Consider the following 24,229-nt stretch of genomic DNA (forward strand, 5'->3'; position numbering starts at 1 on the left):
ATATACATTTAGTTTCGACACCGCGAACCTTTCGTTTGACGAAAGTAGTTCAAGAGCACTTGAGCTGTAACTATGTATATACGTACAGGTACCTTGTATACTCGCTAAAACAAAGTCACTTCCGATTGCAAATACGTTAGCGCGCTAAAGCCGTTTATTTTCGTCGGCGTTAATCATCGGTGTTTCAGATAAAAGTAGAAGTGAAACTTTAAAAGCAAATGAAATCCCGACGGAGGTCACAATAATCTCGGGGTACATGTGTACCTGTACGCTAAAACGAAGGAGAGCAAATTCCCCGCAAGGTTTTTCCATAACGGATAAAAAGAGCTTTAATTAGATCGCGCGTATTTTACGATGTGCATGTATATATATATATTTGTATATATATATATATATATATATATACCTACTTGTAAATATATATAAATTATATGGAACAGGTGAGCCTTTGTGCCAATTAGAGATGGCCCCTAGCCATGAGAGTGCACCGCACGTCAAGCGTAATTATACGTAAGTACGATATTGCTGGAATCTTGGTTTCCCACCTGATTATTTCGATCGGCCGTTCCATGCTTACGTGATGGTGGAAGATCGAGAGTTTGGAGAAAAAAAAAAAGAAAAAAGTTCTGTTTTGCAATGGGATTAAAGTGCAAGTTGGAGTGACGTTAAGCAAAAGTGTCATCGAGAATGGCACTGGGTGAATAAAAATTCGCTGTAAAATATGGCGTGTGCCGATGATATATATATATATATATATATATATATATATATATATATATATATATATATATATATACATGTGTATATATATACATAATACCTTATGGCACTTTAGTTCAAACAAGAAAAATGTCCCACACACATAGTTACAGTACTTACAGGTAGAGGAGGTACAAACAAAATTATGCCATGCATCTGCAGATATATAGCTGGACCAGGAAAGTGCAAGTGGGTAGGTATATAGAGATGTATTATACTGCAGAGTGGGGTGCACGTGAAATGTGGATTAAGGAGAAGTAAGGATATTAAGGACCAGTTTCGCACGTGTATACCTATAAATGCATCTCACAGACACACATACCGTATAATAATATACCGATCTATTAAATGCTAAACGCGTACACATTTGGGCCCGTTTGTCGCTATGCCATAAGTATATGTACATAGGTGTATATTGATATGCTCGTAACGGTTGTCCTCTCCCGAGCGTTGCCGTGTCGCAGCAGGAGCAGCTGGCAGGGCATGTGTTATATATATATATATATATATATATATATATATATATATATATATACGTATATAGAGAAAAAAGCAAAGGAGCAAGCAAAGAGTCTCTCGTATATACTTATCTCTGTGTGAGTATATACCTAGGAGTAACTAGCTATAAGCTTATTGTGGGCGCCGAGGGAAAGGGGTAGAGAGCCAGGGAGCTGAAGAAGGAGGAGGAGGAGGCCAGAAGGGATCCGGGCACTCCTACTATTATGTATACGTGCACAGCGACGATCGCGAAGGCTCGCGACTCGCGACTCGCCGTTCGCTTTCTCCTCGCCTCGCTTGCCACCAACAGACCACACGTGTCTGTTCGTGTGTGTGTGTGTGTTTGTGTGTCGTATCACGTGTACTACACTTATACGCAATGGCATTACTTATACGTGTAAATCGCTCTTGTAGCTATTTTATCTCTCTCTCTCTCTCTCTGTGTGTGCGTGTGTGTGTGTGTGTGTTTACTGAATACACCGATCATACGTGAGCGCACAAACACGTTAAACGTAAAATAATCGGAGGAATATAACACAACTATATACCAACTATGTATGTATTTATACGCGTATTTAATACCTAGGGTGTGTGTGTGTGTGTGTCTTTACCTGCACGGGCACTTGGTCACAGGCGCCGCCGTCGAGTTTTCGGTCTCTTATTGCCGCGCGAGTGTGAGCAGCTCGCAAATAATATATGTATACGTTCAAGTATCTACCTCCTATATGTATGTGTGTGTGGGTTTACATGAGCACACGAATTTCGAAACGATGCCGATCGTGTCAGGCGCGTTTCGAAAATTTAACGATCCCCCGTATGATATTATGTGGGCTCACTGCTCATATTGCCTCGGGAAGGACGCGAATGATGCTGGTTACAGATACCGATGTGTTATTCGTAATCGCTTCTGCTTTTCATAATATATAGTTGTTGTATCTCTTTGAGTTAATATTTTATTTTTTTCATCAATGCAACATCTCATAAACATAAAATGATACACGGTCCCTTTCATTTTCCTAACCCCTTGCATGCGCTCATCTCGCTTTTCGTGGAATATGCAATGAAATTAGCAGGTATACCAACAAAAATGATATCCACCTATACAATGATACATCAATAAAGTACGTATGTATGTACTGTCAATTGCTCCCGCATAGGAGCCGCGTGATGTGCCGGAAGTTCGCGGTAGGTAAGTCTATTGTGTCGCTGCCCAACCGCGAATACTTACCGTGACGTCACGCGGGCGTAGGTGCTGCCCTGCTGAGCGTGACGTCACTGCGCCGTACACCTATACCCTGAGCACTATGTGCTTGATCAATGATATACACATACCTATTATTGTTACATCACCGTATACAACTTGTATACTAATGATTTTAGATGCATACTTTCTGTCGTTTGGTATAAATTTGGTCCCCTCGATTCACTAGTGCAGCACTTGTCTCTGTCGCACCTTTTGGATCGCACTTGTCGACTGTTTTGACGAACGATCGATCTCAAGCTGTATAGGCGTTTCACCACTGATTTTGCTATTTCAAATTATTTCTGTACGTTTTAATGTATGCTATTTTCTGTCGCAGTAGATTATGACTGAATTTGGTAAGACCGACGGCTGTATCTACTGAAACTAATAGAGATGCAATGGACTCGTTTACGAGTAGCCGTTTGGATATTTAATATAATGATCAAGATATGTATAAGCATAGAACCGAGGGAAAAAAAAGACAGAGGTGATCTTACTTTTGTATTTACTGGTGTTTAACGAGAGAGACGGCGAAGAGTATAGTATATAGAGTTGGAATTGGATAATCGCGCGAGAAGAAGAAATTTCCGTTAAACTAGATTCAATTGGGGTTTGCCGTTTATAAATTGTTTTTTCATGACAACAGATGTGTGTGCCCCTGCACTTACGATCGATTATCGCCTGCGGAGCTTTTTACCGCGAGCCTCGTGACGAAAGATCGCCCTAATGGGATAATTGGGCGGTTAACTTCCCGTCCTCCCTCTCCCGCCCATCCGTACGCTTTTTTGTCCTTTCGGGCCAACTCGACTCCGGTGCCCCAATGGAATAACAATACTTGAACTAAGCTGGTATGTAATTGATGAAATGTCATTTTAACAGCACGACAATGAAATCGACGAAAGCTCTTGATATCTCGTAGTTGGGTGCACTTGGCAGATTTATGCGCTTAGCAAAGATGAAAGTACAAGTTTATCAACAGCATCCCACTGTGCGATTCAACATGTTGGTATGGTCAATTGGGTGTGTTATAGTGTTTTTTTTTTTCCAAGTGTTGCGCTAAACCAACAAAATCGGTGCAGAACACAAGGCCTCGCGTACATATGTTTGCCAGTTATTAGCCATTGGGTAAAGGTCTCCTCGATACTTTGTTTTGGATCGGACGTGGGGGTTGCAGGCTATGACGCACAGTAGGAAGAGCGAGTCTTCCAGTAATACTCGTACTAAGGAAAAAAAAAAAAGAGGGAGAGAGAGAGAAAAAAAAAAGAAAAAACCGATCCATACCACTAAAGTGGCTAATTAGTCACTCGAGCTCGCACACGGAGCGTAAAGGAGCACCGATCGAGGACAAGCGGCGAGATTGGGTCAAAACGGGACGAGGAAAAAAAAAAAAAAAAAAAAAAAAGGTACGAGAGTGAGCACTTGTATCGCGGTTTTCCATCAAAAAGCGAGAGAGACGATCGGCGGGGGAGTAAATTGGAGCCGAAAGGCCTCGCGATTTTGGTTATGCGTTAAAGTAAATGGACTTTTGCTGCTGCCGTTGTTGTTGTTGTTGTCGGCTCTCCTCCGGTCCCTGGCTTACCTTGTCGCAATAACGTGGTCATGGCCCCGTGCGCCGCGAACCGATCCGAACCGATCGCCTCTCTCCCTATACTCTACAGCCGAGCGCTTGCATTTCCCGCCGTACAGGTATATACCTGATTTTACTCCTCTAATAAAATGTGTACAGCTATACACACACGTGCGCACTTCTGGATGTATATCGGTATTGGCAACAACAACGGAGCCGCGGGAGCGAGAGAAACGGTAGGCCTCCTTTGTCCATTTATGCATGCAGTCAGAAACAGAGCGCAGGGTGCGGAGCGCCGTTGGCGCGACCGAGCGAGTCAGCGGCGACGACATCGGTGGAAGAAGTGCCGTCCAACGAGGCGCGAGCGAGGTCCTTTCTTTATTAGGAAGCGTTACGCACGCCCCCCCCCTCCTTAATCCCGCGTGTCCCGCGAATGACGAGGATGGAACGACATTGGCGCGCGACTCGCCGACAACGACTCAGCGACGCACACGCACGAGTTTTTTTTTTTTTTTTTTTTTTGTTTTTTGTTTTTTTTTTTAACGCATATAGTTACTTATCAAGCGTCGCGTGTAGGTATACGCGCTTCTTTCCGATTCAGCATCGATTCCGTCTTCCTTTGACTTTTTTTTTTTTTTTTTTTTTTTTTCCGATTAAACATAAAAATCACGCGCTGAAACAGAAAAAGTAGAAGAAACCGCAAGCGGGAGAGTATAGGTATATAGCAATTGCGTTACGCGCGATCGTTCGCATGGGTGTATATTTTATGTATACACACACGGAGGGGCGACCTTCTTGGCGTGAGGCCGCCGCAAAAGAGCGTCTTTTCTTTCGCTCCTTTTTCTGCGATAATTGCGTTTTTGGCTCCTTCTCGTTTCGTCGACTCGCGTCGGTCTTTTGTCGGTCGCTCGATTCTTTTTTTTTTTTTTCTCTCTCTTTTTCGTTCGAGAGAAATCGCTGAGAGAGAGAAGGCCACGGTGACACGGCGCGACAGATGCAGATATTTACAGAAATCGGCGCATAATATTCCTTTATCGCCGGATATCGCGCTTTTTCGTGCGCGAGTTGTTAACCGATGTACCTACTTGGTGTGACCGGTAATTATCGCTCGATTGTCGCCGATTTTTTTTAAGTACCGATTGACAACACCGAGATCGCTGTTTATCACGTATATACACGGCACGAGCTCTACAGACGGTACGACTAAATAAACGTGGTGTACCATGTAGTATAAATATTATTGTATGCTCGAACGATAGTGTGAATCGTATCGCTCGTCGTTATCTCCCTCCATACACGTACACGCACCATCTTCTCGCGCAACGCTCGAGCCGCTCGAGAGAGTTTGTTGCCTTGTACTAGTACACAAATATATAAAAGTTTACATCGTTTGCTTCAAGGATAAAAATGAAAAGACTGAAAAGCTATCGCGACATGATCTCACGTCCGCACGTTGTGTACACGAAAAATAACAAATAGAAAATGAAAAAAAAAAGAAAAAAAAAAAAAAAAAAGTCAGGGTCCAACTCAATTTTCCCGATTCCTCGATAGTCTCAGATCCCAGGTAATATAAACACAAAAATACGGCACTTATCGCACAACGTAAAGAGCAGCCAAGACCCTCTGTATATATTGCCTGTCTCCCGCGCGCTCGTTTCGCAACATCCTTGTGAAATCGCGTTATCGATCTCGCTTCGAGCTACGCTAAGCTGTACACAATCTATACGATAACACGCGGTACAAACACTATGCGGGCCGGTAGTCTTGCGCGTATATTCATTCATACGGGCGGCATTGCCGTGTCGCGTCATGCAACTACGTGTATACAGGTATACATAAGCACACTCGTGTAACGAGATCGGTAAGGCGGTGCAAGTTCATCAACAATATACATTGGCTAACAATAATACGTAAGCAATCGCGGTGCACGTGCATGCATTGGAAAAAATTGGGGAAACAAAAAGGAGAAATCGGATGGAGCGCGGGCGATGTGCGTGTCCCAATCTTGGCGTGTTATTACAAACCGTATTCTCTCAAACAGGACGTGAATCTGTAATCAATACCTATACACCTGTGCGTGACGAGTTCTATTTTTATTTGCTATTATATCCACGTATTGTTTGATCGATGTACAAGAGTGGCTAACCACGAGGAAGCAACAGATCGTTTTCACTCGTTCTTACCGATCATTGTGCGGGCGATTCTCTTTTTCACCTACATTGTTCTTTTCCATGGTCCCGTGGCATGCCGATCCCGCTACTTTTTGTTTATAGATTGAAGAAGAAAAATTTTAAAAAGCGTGAATTGCAAAATTCGTGAAGACCATTTTGAAATCGGTTAAGTACGTATCCCAACATTTGTTCGATTAATTTCGGAGCCCTGGCGCGCACGTCAAGTTTTTTGAGCTGCTGATTCTCGAGTATTTCCACAATAGGTAATCCAATACATTATTCCATTCGCGAGACGAAGCTCACGTTTACTGAAACTTTGCGTGTAGGTATATATATATATACCATGGCTCGTGTCATAACGACTGTTCAAGGCAAAATCATTGCGCCACTCCGCGATCGAGGATTCCCTCCGCGTATAAGTCCCGGCAAACTCGTTTTCTACGTGGGTTTTTGGCATAGCCACTGCTACGATACCTGCGTATAAGTCGCGATACCGGAACGTAGGTGGGAGTACAGCCGCACGAAAAACGCAAACGAGATATCAAAAAGTCGCGCTAGGGGAGATATTTTATTGTCCGTCAGTTCTCCTTGCTCACGTTTTACATAACAGATCCGCACAAGCTCGCACGGTGCGGGGAATAGGAATGTACAAAAGAGCAACGAGTGAGTATAGCCGATCGGGCAACCCTTACCTATTGGCAGTTCCCCGCGGTCTCGACTGGCTCACGTGTCGGCCCAGAAGCTCAGCAACAACAGCAGCGACGAAGACTCGGACGGCCCTTGCTTCGCTGTCATCTCCTCCTCGGGCTCGGCCTCCAACCGCATCTTCCTCACCCACGTCCCACTGTACTACCGATCGCGCGCGCGTCTAAGGCTCGATCGCGCAAAGCGCACTCATATCGATGTAAAGTATCGCGAACGGAGCATCAATTTGTATATTGTTTTTTTACGGTGTACAACCAATACAGGTAAATAGTATGGGTGCGCGCGCGCGCGCGCGATCGGTTTGTGTATACCGATTTTTGTCGCCGAGGAGGCTCAGCTGGCTGCTCGCGCGGCTCGCCGATTCGCGGAAACTGCGCTGTTTCTTCGCGAGCGCACGCGCCCGTACCAAACTATATATACATCAACTAACTAACTCTCGTGTGCTCCTGCCGCCTACTCTCCGTGTCCCGTCCTGCACCCGCCCGCCGTTGCTATCCACTTATATACTTACCTATACTCCTATATGCCCGTAGCGGACTCGCCCGTCGCAGGAGCAGGAAAGAGAGAGAGAAAGTCATCGCTCGTCGTCGTCGTCGACTAGCTCACGTGTATATATAATATATATACATATACGTACCCATGGGTATGTATATATATATATATATATTATAGGCGCACACTTGGTATACCTAGTGCGCGGAGGAGGCCCTCCCTCTCCTTCTTCCATGTAGTCATACAATCACCGCGATAGTCCCATGGATCGTAACACATATGTATGTGTGTATCCTGAAAGTGCAAGAGTATATGGCCAAGATCGGTACACGCACGTATAGGTATATATGTATATTTTACATTAATTGGTATACGGCAAGATGCGGGGGCGGAGGAGCGCGCGCAGGCGCGCGACCTTCTCCCCCTCGAGCGATCGCGTCACCTGCCCCGTTTTTCTCTCCATCAGCAAACAGCACGTAGGTATATATTATATACCCATCTATACCTACATACATGTATGTATATGTATACCTATACATACTGCCCAAGCAAGTATATATATGCATATAGGCTGTAGTACCCACGATTATGTGCAAGCGTGTAGGTATGTATAGTTATGGCGTGGAGGCCCCTCTCTCTTTCCCTTCCGACACCCACGACTCCCACGCAAACAGCCTCCTCCTTCTCGCTCCCTCCGTGTCCTCTCCCTTCCCACTCTCGGACTTTACGAGACTCTCGTTTCGCTCGTCCCGATCTCGACCCACCGCCACTCCGATCCGACTCGGTGGCTGGTTGGCACGTGCGCTCGCGCGGGTCTGTTATGGAGGCCCCCGCGAGAACTCGGCAGTGAGCTTGCAACCATTGGCACCGCAGAGCCTTACATCTGCCTGATGAAGGAAAAAAAGAGCAGTGTCTCAATTTTACATGTACATATACAACATAAGTACATCGTTGAAGAGTTAGTTCCCATATGCTGATTATTGTTGATTCGCGTATGTTTTTCAGGGAGATCTGTTGGATTCACCGACATGTTTCACTAGTGCGAGCTTTTTCTTCGAAAGAAGAATTATGTTTCGTCAAACGTTATAAACAATTGACACCTAAGATTCACACGCAACGCTTTATTTGGTAATAACTATAGTTGTTGAATAATGCAGATATTATAAATACACAGGCTTACTCGAAATCACTAGTAGCAAGAATTTTATTTTATTTTATTTTATTTTTTGACTGTTAACTCCAACTAATCTCCATTTCGGTAATGTATATGTATAAACATGTTTTTGTACAATGACAAAAAAGTATGTGGAAAAATCTACTAAATGAAGAGAATATCACGGGCGATCGTTGTAGTGCCCAAGTTGATTTTTCTTATTGTAAAATTTTTTCATCACAATTATTTAACAAGCCGGGCAATTCGGGGTCTCCCTGCGTATATAATATCTAATACAAATGTTGCTGTTTACCAGTGTAGCCATTAAAGCAACGCTGCATGATGCGCAAAAAAAAAGAATTATTAAAAAACCTGTGAAAACAATGAAACTTTTTATTGATTCCACTAATTAGCAAAAAAATGTTTACGATATTTAAGCGTACTTAATACATATATCACTTAGAGTAAAAAAGATGCACAACTTTTGCGGCTTAAGATTTTTTTTTTTTTTTCACACTCTTCAGGATGATTTATAACGAATGATTGTCACCTTGTATTTAATAACTCGAGCTCTCGAGCATCAAAAGTGCGCGGTCTCTCTTTTCAAGTACACGCGCCAACCTTTTGCGCGCATCCGTCCCGTGTATTATTTACCTACGGATGGACAGTCATGGTAAATTAAACTTGAATTTAATTTAATAATAATTATTCACCTTCGACTATGGTACCCATACATTCGTGCCAAAACGCATCTAGTCAGCAAACTTAGATATGGTACGTGTATAGATTAGTTGACACGAAGTGTACCTCTGGTAAGTAATTTAAATTTTCTTTACAAGTTTGAAATTGATTTGAAATAACTGAATAAAATTAAAAAATATACTATTGTGAGGGGTGTGCTCGAAATAAAAACAATACATAGCATGTGCTTGGCCATCTGTCCTCACAGTCATCGACGATCACTCGGGTGTAAGGCGGCTTTTACTCGTAGGTTTATCTGTCATTTACAATATTAAGAATTTATTGAATTCAAAGTTTTGTTCTCTCGTGATAATAAACACGTATCCCAAGTCCCCGACTCCACTTTCGATTGGGCCCTTATTTATAGACTCGAATAATACGTACAGCGGCGAAAATCTGAAGCTGCGAGAGAAAGTTCTGTATTATCGATCTTAGCATTTTATAATGGAAACAGTACAGCAGCAGAGCACTCCTATATGTAGAGTAGAAGGAGGGACGAGAAAAAGTTATCGTCAGTTGAGCCCTGCTCTGGCAAACATACGGCACACCGCTGTAAACCACCCTTTGGGGTCATTTTCCAAATTTCGCATTCAAGCTATCAAATATTAATTTGCTCTCCAGTTTTTCATTAACTGCTTGTTTCGATCACTCAGAGATCGAATTGAACCAATGGAGAACGAACTGATTCGCCCAGATTTGCCCAGCCGCTGCACGTGGTCACCCAATGCAGCCGGCAGCCATCACACGGAACGAAGCAAGTGAGTATTTTTTTTTTTTTTTTTTTTTTTTTTATGTTTTGTGTACTACACTCATTTAGGTATGCGCGTACAATCAGTGAAATCTTTATCTGTCCCTCTGGTTTGCCAATGAGTGTTACGAGCGTCACGTTGTTCATGGTTTATCATGGGTTGTGGCTGTTTATGACCGTGTGTTGACAAACAAGATGGACAGATCAGGGTTCTACAGATGGTACGTGTGTGTTGTACCTACTTGTGATTTTAATTTCATCACGAAAACCTTTGCAAAGTAGAGGCTCTGCCAGAGAAACAGTAAAAAAAAACGGTTTGTGCATAATGTACCCTGGTAAACTCTTACAATAATCATTAATAATAATCTTGCTTATGTCTCATCTTGGCAGGATGATGTAATAATATTAGAGATTTCTCTGACGGTTACGAAAAAAATGTGCTCCAATCGATGCACCTTCAACGTTAATATAGCGAACCTGAGGAAAAAATACACTCGTTACAAACAAAAATTGGCTTTTATTCATTGAATTTTTTGAAATTAACAAATTTGTGTAAACAACTCGATGTAGGACTTGATGGGTGTTTAGTAAATTTTAATTCGGTTTTCTTCAAAACTAAAAGTGTGTATTGAAATTCGTAATGATACAGGATACACAAAAAAGGTACCAGAAAATCAAATTTAATGATAGGAAACAAATCAAGAGTATATCGATTTCTTTATTTCCATAAATTTCATCATTAAAATATTTTATCCACCGTGTGCTTCCTTACAATTCTACGTTTAATTTTAACGAAAACTGTAATTGCCACTCTATTTTATTTATATTTAACACTTTTTGCATTCGTCATGCTAAATATTATTCTCGTATCTTGTGGTGCAGGAGGCGCTCCTTGTACTTGTGCCCTGGTTGGGTGTGCCACCAGATGCAAAGATAATTTTATCAGATTACCCCCTACTGAGGATGCAGTAAATATTTAAAGAAGAAAAACAAAAAAAACAAAAAAATGCCGAAACAGGGAAAATTTGTTTTTTTTTTCGTTTAAAAGTTGTCTTTATTTTCGTTTACTGCTTGATGTATCGATAACGAATAACGAATTTGACTTTTAAATACGTTACTTGTTTTTTGTGGCACATTGATATAAAAAAAAAATCTCTCCTCAGCAAGATAGTAGTATTCGTTAAAATATTATTTATATCGGAACAGACCTCGAAAAAATATCATATTTCGCGTAAGATTATATATATATATATATATAATGTTTCGTCATAAAAATCTAGAGAGAAATGTATTGGGAATAACAGCGGAAAGTTAGCACGAAGTGTCCTTCGTGGAATTTGACCCTATGATCAGCTAAAATATACCTGAGGGTGTTATTTTGCCGGCTCACGAGCTGCGAGTCATCGCGATTTTTCTTGGACCCACAGAAAGAAAAGAAAAATTTTTTTGTTGATGTCCTGACTTATTTTTCGAAGTCACTCAATTAATAAGCCATTATCACTGATATTAGTTATATAATCGTACATTAAAAAATTAAATTTTTCCACTGTAATGAAAAGATTACGCTGAGAATACAACTCCATGTGAGTTTTTCATTAATTGCTTTTTTTTTTTTTTTTTAATGGACACAGCATATAAAAAACTTAAAAAATGCAATGTTAGTCGATACGCATAACTTTGTATCAAAAAATGTTTACATGAATATTTGATTTCTTTGAATTTATAATTTTTCTGACAGGTATATTATATTATGTCTTAATGACATGGACGAAGATAATTAAAATAGTTTTCTCTTAAAGTATAGAGTACAAAGACTAATGAAAAATAAAAAAAAATGCAATCAATGAACTGTGAATGAAATTTCGTATGGGCATGAATGGACGCAAAAAGATTTATTTATTTTGATTCCTTACAGACAATGTGACAGGAAAAAGGTGATGCCCGACATCCTTCATGCTATCGGAGGAACACCGATGGTTCGACTGAACAATTTGCCAAAGACCCTGGGAATCAAGTGCGAAGTGTGTAAGTGTCGATTTTCTCAGCTCGTATCTCCTGAATTTTCGATTTTTGTCCCGTAACTCTTGAAATTCGAAAATTAACCAATTAACAAAATTAACCATACAAAGGACTCGAAAACTTGACGCAAATGCTCATATGGAACTCTATAAACCTTCTTGCGACGAAAAAAAAAACTTTTTGCTGTAATGGTTGTCCTAACTTATTGAAAAAACAGAGTTCATTCTCGAATTTCTAGACCCTACATGGGATAAAAACCTGAGCGTTAGCTAATAGATTAATCGACGTATGTACAAATAAATTGTTGTCAATCAAAGTAGCGAGCGGTAATCGATAAGTGACGCGTAATGTGATTAAAAAAAAAAATGCCCGAATGTCGAACGCCGCCAGTCGCAAAGTGCGAGTTCATGAACCCCGGGGGCTCGGTAAAGGACCGGATCGGCTTCCGGATGGTCCAGGACGCCGAGGAGCGGGGCCTACTCAAGCCGGGCTGCACGATAATCGAGCCCACGAGCGGGAACACGGGCATTGGGCTGGCGATGGCCGCGGCGGTCAAGGGCTACAAGTGCATCATCGTCATGCCGGAAAAAATGTCGGACGAGAAGGTGTCCACGCTGCTGGCTCTGGGCGCCAAGATCGTTCGCACGCCCACCGAGGCCGCCTGGAACAGTCCCGAGGGCCACATCGCCACCTCCCAGAGGCTGCAAAAGGAGACGCCCAACAGCGTCATTCTAGACCAGGTACCAATTGATCGCCCGGGAGATGACCATTTAAATTGACCAAACTCTTTTGGTGCTCCCAGTACACGAATCCAGGAAACCCCTTGGCTCACTACGACCAGACGGGCTCCGAGATTTGGGAGCAGTGCGACCGGAAAATCGACTATCTGGTCGCTGGGGCTGGCACTGGTGGTACCATCACCGGGATCGGCCGTAGGCTCAAGGAGCTCTCGCCGACCACGAAGATCGTGGCCGTCGATCCCGAGGGTAGCTTGCTCGCCGAGCCCCCGGAGATCAACGACTCAACCGTGCAGATTTACGACGTCGAAGGCATAGGGTATATTTATATGAGCTCTCGTGGAACATCGTTTATAGTCACCTGGATCGTGTCAACCTGTTTGGTTTTCTTTTTCAGGTACGACTTCATCCCTACCGTTCTGGACCGTAGTATCGTCGACATGTGGGTGAAAACAAAGGACGCGGAGTCCTTCCGCGCAGCTAGACAATTGATCAAGGAAGAGGGGCTGTTGTGCGGCGGCAGTAGCGGGGCTGCTTTTGCCGCGGCGTTGACGTTCATCAAGGACCTGCCGGCTGATAAGCGCGTCGTCATTATTTTGCCGGATGGTATACGTAACTACATGACGAAGTTCGTGTCGGACATGTGGATGGAGTCGAGGAATTTTCTGGTTCATGGGCTTGTTAATCATTTGTTTGGGGGATAACATTTTTTTCCTTATTGTGGTGATTCGTGTACAGTTTGGCATTGGGATGTTTTAGGAACCGCCCAAGCCGGACAAGAGCAACGAGTGGTGGTGGAATGTACGAGTGTCTGAGATACTCATCAGTAAGCCCGTCTGTTTTCCGATTGATTCGACTTGCGGGGATGCTGTGGCTCTATTGAAGACCAAACACTTTCATCAAATGCCAGTCATCGATAACGAGAACAACGTCAAGGGCTTCGTTACTCTGGACAAACTGTTGGCATGCATGATTTCCGGGGAAGTTAAAAAGTCCGACTTGGCGGTGAAAACTATGCAAAAACAATTTAGAAAAGTTGCCAAAGCCACGACTTTGGGGAGATTATCGAGGATGTTGCAAAAAGACGTTTATGCAGTGGTCCTCAACGAGGACAAAAATGGTGCTCTCATTGGAATTGTAACTCAAATTGATCTCATGAATTTCATTTGCGATAATTAACATGATACTGACACTCTGTGCCAAGTTTTATTTTCCAAGCAAGACGTATGTAATTGATCGATTTTTATCTAGATAAATCATGTCTCCTGTTAATTGTTTTCTATGGACAAACTTGTTTCACAAATGTTTCAAATTGTTAAACGAAAAAGACTTTTACAGTTTTTCAGGTTAAACTTTTTATTGACTGATATATTTTATGATATTTTTGCAATAAATAAAACAAACATTAGAATATTGTATCCGTGTTGTTAATCGCTTATCAACAGTGAAGTACATCACAGGTTGCAGAGTAAAACAGACTCATTAGCCAAAATGCAATAAACTTAAAAAGTAAAATTAGATTCTTTGAACTTCAACATTAAACTTACAGCTAGGTAAGGCAGATACCTCTGCCTTGACAATGCAGGCGATACCAAGATTTGCCAAGCTTCCTCTGAGAAGTCCACAAGTAAATGCCAGCAAGCGTGGACTTTCCTTAAGATACTGTTTGCTTCCACTTTTGCCTATCTTGGCTAGTAACCGAAATTCATGATCATGCAGCACGTAAACTCCGTGATGATTTGTTCGCAAATTATCTATTTGTTTGTGATAGAGGCTAGTCCAAAAGTCTGTGCAAATGAATTTAATTATATCCAACTCATCCTTGAATCTTGGCCATTCTCTGGTTAACCTTTCGATTATGCGGTAGCCAACACTGAAGCCCATCCATTCCAAACGTGAAAGATCTTCCTCTTTATTCTATTGAGCAAAGGTAACATAGATATTTACTTATTTCATAAAAATAAAAAAATTTACCAGTAAATTTAAGACAAAGATATTGAGTAACCTTACATTATCATCGGATGATTTGCTCACTACATAATTGACTATTTCTCCATGAAGGTATTCAAACAGGCATTCATCAGCTTCTGCTTTGGTATTAGAAGTTGGCTTTATATCAGTAAACTGATGTTTCATTTTAATTATTTAGTATACCGCCTGTAAATTTGCTGTATGCTAACTTTTGGGTTAGGTTTTGTTTTTCTACAACGTCATAGGTGCTAAACAAATGTTTTTTATCGTCACATAGTTTTAACTGAAGTATTAATGTTTGTGTAATGCATCTACACGAGTCGAATTAAAATTGGTTTTTTAATATTGCAACGACTCTTGATTATTTTCACTCCCGTCAGAAATCGGACACTGTGCACAGCGACTGCGGGTGAAACTGACATCATAATATAAGTATATGTACATCACCGAGTCAGCTGAAGCACGTATATTACATCTGTGTGGTATGTTGTGCATGTCACGGTGAATCGCAAAAAAGTCATTTTTGGACAGATTGACTTTGACATAAGATAAATGTCTCGCTTCGGATTAATTAAATAAATTTTTGAACTTAGGAAGTAAATACAATAAAATGAAAATATTTTCATGAAATATACAGAGTTTTAAATACACCTTATTTCGAGTGGATTTAATTTTTGTCCCCACGATATTGTTACGTTTTACGTTTAACACACAGGTATGTGTAAAAATGAAAAAAAATTGTAAATTTCTTATCGCTTTCAAATTTTCACAGGGATGATGGAAAAAAAAAAAAAAAAAAAAACGCGTGCAGAATATGTTGTATTAATTATAAAAAAAAAAAAAAAAAACGGCGTAAATGAATGTAGCTGACGATTTTTTAAACCTAATTACTTTTCATAGTGAATAAACTAATTTAACTAATTGAAAATGAAATGGCACTAAACGATAATTAATTTGATGGGAATATCTGTAACTCCTCGTAACACTATCCGATTTTCACCATTTCTCGTTGCAGTGCGAGCAGCACGATCAATTAAAAAACCCTTATCAAATTCCTCGTGTATACGTAATATTTTGCCATTATTCACCTTTATACGGCTAAATAGGCATGAGCGAAACCGGTACTTCGAGACAAGATAAGACGATCTCGAGGGAAAATTTTGAGACAATAGATTCCAAAGGCTCGAAAGCCTTAATGACTTTCCTCGGGACCTTTGGGACTTTAAAGAAGCTTTTTTCAATGACCCCTCAAGACGACAAGTCTCGTGTGTATATCATTTCTCGGTATCGTACATACGTCATATACATACCACGCTAATATTTTAAAACATTATTAAAAACCACGCCCATTTTTGTCTAGAGATAAGCTAATGGAATACCTTATCACCATTATCTGTCGTGAGGAAAAAAAAAAAAAAAAAAGCATTATAAGCATATTATATACAATACGATATACCCACCTACAGACAGAGATAAGACGGGGTTGCGCCACTCGTGAATGGTAATAAATTTTTTTACTCGAGCATGAGTAGGGAATTTTTAACTATTATCAGGATTTCGTCTAGCATTATGAATGAGTAAGACGAACCAGAATGAAGTTATTGTGACTGTCGCATTAATGGCTCAAGCAGATTCAGATTAGATAAGCTGTCTTTTACTGGAACTCTACTGTTTCTTGAATACAATGTCTGGCGGAACTTGGACGCATATTTGACTTATGTGTATACGTAAAGTATATGTCTCTGATAAGCGTGTATTTATATGTACCTCGGAATAAACCCACTAATGAGTAACTACGATTTGGGGTCCAAATAAACACGTTTTGTGTGACCTACCGTTAATTTTTAAAACTTTCTCTTCTTACTTGTTCAGGGCACGGAAGAAAAGACCTGTAAGCGACACATTCGACCACCTTAGCTCACGGTAGTTTAGTTTCTACGAGGAAATTTCGTTTTTTCATTCTTAACGTATGAACAATTTTTAACATTATAACTCTCTGCTCAGGAAAAACCAAAGTCGGTCTTGCACGAAAAAAGTTGAAATCGAGTACCTGAAGGCTATCAAAAAAGCCAAGTTTTAATTTTAAAATAATTTCTTGAAATTTAAATTATTTCTTTAACTCACGTGTACACTCTGAGCGACAATCCCGCTGAATTTTCGATTTTAACTTTTTTAACTTTGTGAGCTGTTCGAAATCTTGAAAAAGTAATTTTGCCATTCGAAATCTGTAAAATACCCACGAGTGCCATTACCGCCGGAGCTATATATTGTATATACATGACTGATGGGCCACAGGGACTGTTGGATACGGCGCTCGTGGGGCGAATCCTGCTTTTCCTACCGAGGATCAATTTTTGAATGGGCCAATACAGTTTTAGTTTTCCGGCTAAAAAAAAAAAAAAAAAAAAAAAAAAATAATTTCAGAAATTGCTGAATTTACACGCGCAATTGCCAAGTTCGAATCAAAATGACCGTAAAAACCGAGGAATCAGCACGCGTATCGCAATATCGCGTAAAACAGAGAGAAAGAGAGAGAGAGAGGAAGGTAAAGAACAGAGGGAGAGTTGGCGGTTTTTCGAGTGCGGGTCGAAGCTGATGTGTTTGCGAGCGCTCTTGCACGGAGCCAAGGTCCGTGGCGCGGCTCCGAGCTCCGAGCGTGGCTCGTTCTCATGGACTTTGGGAAAGTAAAGCATCGAGTCGTGCGTCCATGGAATTCCGGGGGCGCGAATGTACACGAGAGAGGAGGACTGCTCTGGTACACAACACATATAGTCCATGCATACACACTGGTCTACTAGGTATATATATATAGATACTATACAGGCAGTGCGTTGCTCACCATCATCAGCGTTCCTTCGAGTGGCGTCCCGGCTATCCGATATATAAGTACAAACACACAGTTTGCGCGTGTTGTTCATCATCGTCATTAAGTAGTGTATATAAAGTACCGCAAAAGTTTTTACAGATATACATAGTTATATATAGGTAGTTATTATGTCGAGAAAAAAAAGCCCTTGCTCTGGTTAGCCGCTCATCATCGAGCATCCAGCATTACATAAACATTATTACATAGAAGCGGCTACAGTTGCATCCGTAACGGGAATACCCGCGGTGATTCGAGGCGGGGGCAGCCAAACTTTGAGTCGACGATTTAGTTATCGGTTATCATCCGTACAACACAAATCGACGCGCATACTCGAGATAGCTTATCGAGTGGGCACATCGGGGCATCGGGCACATATACGCTTCGATACCGCGCTGAATGCTGGCCCATCCGTCCGCCGTCGCTGCACCGAAAGCTAGCAGACAGGGTAAGTGTACGCGCGCGCGTCCCCCCTGCGTTAGCCCTCCCCGCACGCCAGTGTACGTCCACCAGTAGCCACGGATGTATCTGTGAACCCGCTGCTGGTAGCAGTGTACAGGAGTTGTACGGTATAGTGTATCAGGTACCTGTTACTCATACATATATACATATCATTATTATCTAGTGCACTTTTTTTTTTTTTTTTTTTCATCACCAAAGTATATACTTTCAAAAGTCCATGCGAACAGTTAATCGTGTCCATACCCCCCCGCTCCTTTGCGCGTTACACAATTAATTATAAATAACGGCTCGACCGTTTGGTGCGTTCACATAACGCGCACTGCTCGCTGCCCTGCGCTGCCTCCCCCCCCCCTGCATCGTTCCTACGTAGGTACGCATCTTAAGTACATACTGAATGTTCTCTAATTTCCCCGACAGACGACATCCATCAGCCATGAAGTTTTCGGAGGGTGATCGGGTTCTTGCGAAAGTGCCCTCCACCCAGGAGTTCGAGGGGGCGAGAGTGATCAGCGCCAGGGGCGGCAAGTACAAGGTGCAGTTCGAGGGAGGCTCGGAGCAAACGCTCGGCGAGGCCGATGTCAAGGTACGTGGCCAAAGTAACTCAAAGTCATAGGCGCCGCGCGAACATTGCCCGCGTGGCGCGCGCTTTTATTTTGAATGGTTTCTTTGCCCTCCTCCGCCCCACCGCCATCCCTCTTTGGCCTCTCTTTTATCCCCAGCCGCGTGTACCGCTATTTACCGCCTTATAATACGTGTATATACTCTTCTGCCGTGTGTGGTGGCATCCCCGCCACATGGCTTCGAAAATGCAAGCAGGTTTTTAGTGTTTCGTTTTTTTTTTTCTCAGGCCAGAAGAACCTCGAGGAGCCAAACGAGGTCCAAGACGAGAGTCGGTGCAAAAAGCCCCACGAGAAATTCGCCCGGGCGAAGGTCACCGGGACGAAGATCTCCCGCCAGAGCGCCCAACACGCAGTCCAGAAAACTCCCCGTACGGCAGCCGAGGCAGCCTAAAATTTCCATCCCAAGATTAGAAATTCCAAAAGGTTGGTCTCCCAGATGTTTTCTTTTTTCTGTTTCGCCCCCCTTCCCCACGCGAGCGCTAAAATTATCACACCATTTTTCTTATTTCGCTATTTTTTCACTCCCTAAAAATCTTGTTGCTTTAGGTTTTTCATGATTGTTTTTTTTTTCTTTTTGTTTACATTAGTTGAGTTAAAAGATCTGTGCGCGATCTAAATCACCACGGCTACTTTTACGGTCACTATAAAGATTTTCTTTTGATTATGTCATTTTAGAGTATAAACAAATCAAATGGTACGACTCTTGATTGTAATATTTGTTTTTTATTTGTAACTCGTTCTATATTAATTTTTAATGCATTACAATACAATTTGAAAAATCGCGCCGAACAATTTTCAACTCGACCTTGCTCTTTCAACCAATCCCACAAGAAAAAAGGCGTCGGTCACGTGACAATCGGGGAATTCTTAAGCCAATGTGTTTGAAAGTATAGTTGTTCCGATCTTTACGAAAACGGAATGTTTGCCACTTCTATGCACTGTACTTTTACTTTGTCTAATTACAGATAATTCAAGCGATACCGATAGAACGGAAGGATCAGAAAGTTTGAAAGATGAGTTTGTTGAGCCAAGTATGAGATCGAACTATAGAGAGCTTGGTCCCGTCACACGACGCTCCATTCGTATCATGTCAAATGCGTCCAAAGCAGAACATGACCAAAAGTTGTCATTACTGAAAGGTGCCGATCGGTCAGCGTCGCTTCCAGCTGAAAGGAAATACGATGCTTCATCCGAGGGGAAAGAGAGAGGCTTCTCAATGCAACCCGACGATGTAATACTTATTTGTCACTAAAATTATTTTTTTTTTTCGTAAACGATTTTAATTTTCTAGGACGTGTTAATACTGGACTATAAAGATAAGGCTGACGGAGATTCTGGAGAAAAGCATAAAAAAATTAATCTGATTAGTAAACCACAAGAGTGGGGTGGCTGGTTCGGAGCGCTTCTACTGATACTCTTTACTCCAGTTTACGCCCTTCTGTTGCAACTTGTTTGCTCATTCAACAATTGCAAATACAAAAATATTTTCAATTTAGTCAACAAGCGTGATTGGAAATCTTTATTTGATCTCAACGCCTTTCTAATGTATGCCGGATTTATAGCATTTGTTGCAATTATGTCTGCATTACCGATTGGTAGGCTTATTGACGGTCAACAAACCAAAACTGGTCGTCTGCAGTATCGCATTAACGGTAAAAATTTATTTTTTTTCTTCAACGTTATTTCTTTTTTATTTCATGTTCCGATAAGTTTCGAGAAATTTAATGTTATCAAAATATTTTCAGGATTTTGGACTCTTCTTTTTTCAATATCAGCCCTTTTTGGATGTCACTATTATGGATATCGCGTCGATGACATTATAATTGGAAAATTAATTCCATTATCAGTCGTTGGCTTGATTTATGGGATAACATTGTCCATCGCTTTATACATAAAGGCTGGTCGAATTCCCGTATCAAACCTTAATATGTATGCTGCCACCAACAACAGAATCTATGATTTCTGGCAAGGCAAAGAAGTCAACCCCCGAGTTGGACCTTTGGATATCAAATTAATTTTAATGAGAACAGCCTTGATTGGAACGGTAAAAATTGAATTTGTATACAAAACGTATTTCTTAATTAGATTTTAACTTTTATACGGCATGGTTCCAGATAATTGTTAATTTGGCTGCAATCTTCAAAATCTCTGAAGTTAAACTTGGCTGGAGCAACGTGGATCCCGTTGCTATAGCTGTAGTGTCATTGCAAATAATTTATGCTCTTGATAGTCTGATTTTCGAAGCTTCATTTTTATCATCCTTTGAAGTTATTTACGAGGGAACAGGATACATGCTCAGTCTTGGATATTTAATTTATCCATTCTTAACCAGCATAAGCATTAGATACTTATCGCATCACAAGTATGTTTTATTAAAGTGTTTTGACTTTATTGTGTGGAGAAAAGAAAAAAAAAAAAAAAAAACATTAATATGCATTTTTCAATCATTTTAGAGTCCAGCAGCCCCTTTATTTACAATGCTTCTTCATCATCACTTTCATCATAGGGTATGTGGTTTATCGGCTTAGCAATCATCAAAAGGACAAATTTAGGCAAAATCCATTTGAATCGTCTGTATCTAGTGAGTACAAAAATATTTCACACCAACTTTTTGTTTGAGTTGTATTATTTTTTTAGATAAGTTTCCTTGAAAAAAGACATTAAAAATTTGATAAATTTTTAGAACTAGAAAGTATACCAACCAAGAGAGGGAAGCGTTTGATTGTGTCAGGATGGTGGGGATACGTCCGGCATCCGAATTATCTTGGAGACATTATAATGCACTGGTCGATTGCTTTTCTCTGTTTTTCCACTGATGTGTTACCCTACATTCTTGCAATACAGACGACATTATTACTCATTCATAGAGCAGTAAGAGATAACGCTCGGTGTCAAGATCGCTATGGATACGCTTGGGAGCAATATTGCTCGCGCGTCAAGTACAGAATAATAAAAGGAATTTTTTAAAAAACCTTGAAAAATTGTGAAAATCAATAACTATGCGTTCTTTGAAATGCATTTATAAATTGTGTATGCAATTTAAAATTTAATTAACAAACTGCTTGGAAAATCCAATTATTCGAGCATGACGTTTCGAGAGATTTAGCAAATTTCATCATAATTAGAAGTATTATGAAATTAATAAATGCATTTCAAAATGTTTAGACCCCAAGTGAGACCTTCAGCGGCCTTAGTGAATGAACTTTTGGCGGGTCGCATCAATTGTGCAAAGGCAAATGAGACTTTAAAATTGACATGAGCCTCTTTCGCACATCAGATCTCGTCAAACATAATTTTTATATATTTACCCTTTACCTGTGAACTGAGAATGTTTTAAAAATCGGCAGATAATGAATGAAGTATTTGTGCATGACATTTTACTGTATAGGAATAAGCGATGAGGAGTTTTATACTTTTTTATAAACATATACATGTATAAAAAAATTTTTATATATATATACATATACATAATGATGTAAAAGTGGTGGCACTATATAGATGACAAATTTTTTTTTCATGAATAAATAAAATTGCAGTTTGATCCTCATAAATGATTCTTTTAATTCTACGTTTTTTATGTGATATATATTATGACCTCCAAAAAACATGAACAAAAATTCTTGGTATGAAAAAATTAAATTGTAACTAGCGATATTCAATACAATTGTAAAGTTATATTACGTTACAAATAAAAAAGAGTTTATATTATATAGCTACCGTAAACGAGTAGGTGATTTTCTGAATTTTTGAAATTAAAAAAAAATCAAATGGTAACTTTAATTTTTGCTATGTGTTGTAATAATTTAGTCAATGTCTGTTTCACATGTGCTGTGATGGAATGGTATGATAAAAATTGAATCCGTGCACTTTTTACACTTGTAAAGATAATTGGCAATACAATAGGTATACAAATTTTCACGAATTTATTTTGTAAACTTTGAAATACTGTTAATTAATAAAACTAAATATAAAGCATATTATAAGTTAGTTTATTAATTTTTTTTACGTTAGTTCATGCTACCCTTTAAGTTTTAAATATTGCGTAAAAACTGGCAGTATCGATGAATAATTGCTGAATTAATTATGTCCACTTGACTCTGACGAGGTCGATTAGTTCGAAACTTTGTGTTGTGAAAAACGCGTGTTTTAAATAAAGGTGTGTAGAGAGCAGAGAGTGAAAAGAACCTTTGTCCCGAGACTCCCGAGCTATAGGCCTCGAACGACCCTATAGTGTGAACCGAACGACGAAGTCGTACGTACCTATTTTCCGGTTTGTTTACGGTTTACGGCAAACTTGTATTTGTAATTTGTATGTTTAGTTGAGTTAAGCACAATCGCGAACCGTGAGCTGCAAAAACTGCAGTTTGATCATTAAGTAATTTATTAGTAAGTACCAATAATGGCAAGCTATTTTGGAGAAGTAATACAACCTAGTTCAAGGGCTTTTTGGAATGATGATGATGATGACGAAATTATTGACAGTAATCAAGAAAATAGGTAATTATTTTAATTCAACTACATAACCTTTTACAGTACAAATACGAAAGCTTATCATAAGAAAATTTTTTAAGTATTTGAATTCAACCAATTGTACAACTTTAATTAAAATACAGCTTTTTTTTTTTACCCCAGAGGATTCGTAATTAAATGGCTTGAAGAAGAACCATCATTTTTCGAAAAATTGTTGGTTATTGAAGGAGAAATGATGACTGGTAAAAAAAAAAAATCCATCGTATTCAAATTTTTTTTAAATATTTGAGCAATTGAGTTGACTCATTTGATCATATTCCAGACTTTGCAACTAATTGCCTATTTGAAAGCACTACCCGCTGTATTTGCACCATAGGTTGTGAATCTGACAAGTACTTTACAAAAGTGTATCAAGTTGGAGATCTATACATCTGTGTAATTGGTATAAAGCTCGATTTGGCACTTACTGGACAGTTGTCTTCAGCTGTAATACTTCACATTACTTGATAATCTTATTATTTATTACTTAGTTTTAAGAGTTGTTACTTCATTCTTTTAGATGATCCCATTGTTAAACAAAGCAAGGCATTTAATTTTACTTTTGGCAGAGCATGTATCGCGTTTTAAAAGTGAAGTAGACAACAGTTCAGAATCTTTTTTGAAGTCGTTATGCTCTCAAAAAGCAAGAATGGACAAAAATCTCAAAACTCCTCCATTGAATCAGCCAAACATTGTTTCAGGCGTGTGTGCTGGAGGTAAGCTGACTCTAAGCATTTAAATTTAAATTAATTTTAAAAAATAATGTTTTTGTGTTTCAGTGTTGTCTTATGCAGAAATAGCTGATTTGCATTGCATTATGTATATACTTTACACAGATACGTTTACATTGGACTCCAAAAATTCGTTACCACTTGCAAAATTATTTTCGGAAACATTTGGTAAATCAATTTCCAAATTTTCAGCTGGAGATACAAGTTGCTTCAATAAAGGAAATTTGTACATGTAACAAT

The 24,229-nt window shown here is 40.1% G+C and overlaps 5 protein-coding genes across 6 annotated transcripts in view; 3 read left to right on the forward strand and 2 right to left on the reverse strand.

Moving 5' to 3' along the window:
• The window catches only part of form3 (FH2 domain-containing protein formin 3), a 44,696-nt gene extending 37,399 nt beyond the window's left edge, over positions 1–7,297 (reverse strand). The window contains exon 1 of the mRNA XM_089591561.1: positions 6,931–7,297. The gene's annotated coding sequence lies outside the window, so the exon portion shown is untranslated. The remainder of the gene's footprint in view (positions 1–6,930) is intronic.
• A 2,314-nt stretch (positions 7,298–9,611) lies between these two features.
• Positions 9,612–14,224, forward strand: Cbs (cystathionine beta-synthase). Its single transcript, XM_014356918.2, has 6 exons — positions 9,612–10,087; positions 11,993–12,102; positions 12,487–12,836; positions 12,899–13,152; positions 13,231–13,501; positions 13,593–14,224. Exons 1-6 carry the CDS (start codon positions 9,999–10,001, stop codon positions 14,010–14,012), a joined length of 1,494 nt encoding a protein of 497 aa, XP_014212404.2. The 5' UTR covers positions 9,612–9,998; the 3' UTR covers positions 14,013–14,224.
• On the reverse strand, positions 14,178–15,216 carry Trs33 (trafficking protein particle complex subunit Trs33). Its single transcript, XM_014357035.2, has 2 exons — positions 14,844–15,216; positions 14,178–14,750 (listed from the first exon to the last, which is right to left on the reverse strand). Exons 1-2 carry the CDS (start codon positions 14,967–14,969, stop codon positions 14,349–14,351), a joined length of 528 nt encoding a protein of 175 aa, XP_014212521.1. The 5' UTR covers positions 14,970–15,216; the 3' UTR covers positions 14,178–14,348.
• Positions 15,217–17,611: 2,395 nt separating this feature from the next.
• On the forward strand, positions 17,612–22,296 carry LBR (lamin B receptor). 2 transcript variants are annotated; one of them, XM_014356938.3, is made up of 9 exons: positions 17,612–18,115; positions 18,547–18,712; positions 18,977–19,172; positions 19,715–19,980; positions 20,041–20,401; positions 20,495–20,793; positions 20,864–21,111; positions 21,203–21,330; positions 21,433–22,296. In XM_014356938.3, the coding sequence occupies exons 2-9, from the start codon at positions 18,563–18,565 to the stop codon at positions 21,714–21,716; spliced, it is 1,932 nt and encodes a 643-aa protein (XP_014212424.2). In that variant the 5' UTR covers positions 17,612–18,115; positions 18,547–18,562; the 3' UTR covers positions 21,717–22,296. The 2 variants fall into 2 exon arrangements, with proteins under 2 accessions (XP_014212424.2, XP_014212423.2); XM_014356937.3 differs by lacking the exon at positions 17,612–18,115 and adding an exon at positions 18,122–18,250.
• Positions 22,297–23,014: 718 nt separating this feature from the next.
• On the forward strand, positions 23,015–24,227 carry PSMG1 (Proteasome assembly chaperone 1). Its single transcript, XM_014356960.2, has 5 exons — positions 23,015–23,246; positions 23,382–23,461; positions 23,542–23,705; positions 23,779–23,974; positions 24,038–24,227. Exons 1-5 carry the CDS (start codon positions 23,149–23,151, stop codon positions 24,223–24,225), a joined length of 726 nt encoding a protein of 241 aa, XP_014212446.2. The 5' UTR covers positions 23,015–23,148; the 3' UTR covers positions 24,226–24,227.
• The last annotated feature ends 2 nt before the right edge of the window (positions 24,228–24,229 follow it).

This window comes from Copidosoma floridanum, unplaced genomic scaffold (genome assembly GCF_036245765.1).
Source record: "Copidosoma floridanum isolate Cflo_tuat_1 unplaced genomic scaffold, Cflo_Japanese_pri ptg000013l, whole genome shotgun sequence".
In the NCBI taxonomy this organism is placed as follows: Eukaryota; Metazoa; Arthropoda; class Insecta; order Hymenoptera; family Encyrtidae; genus Copidosoma; species Copidosoma floridanum.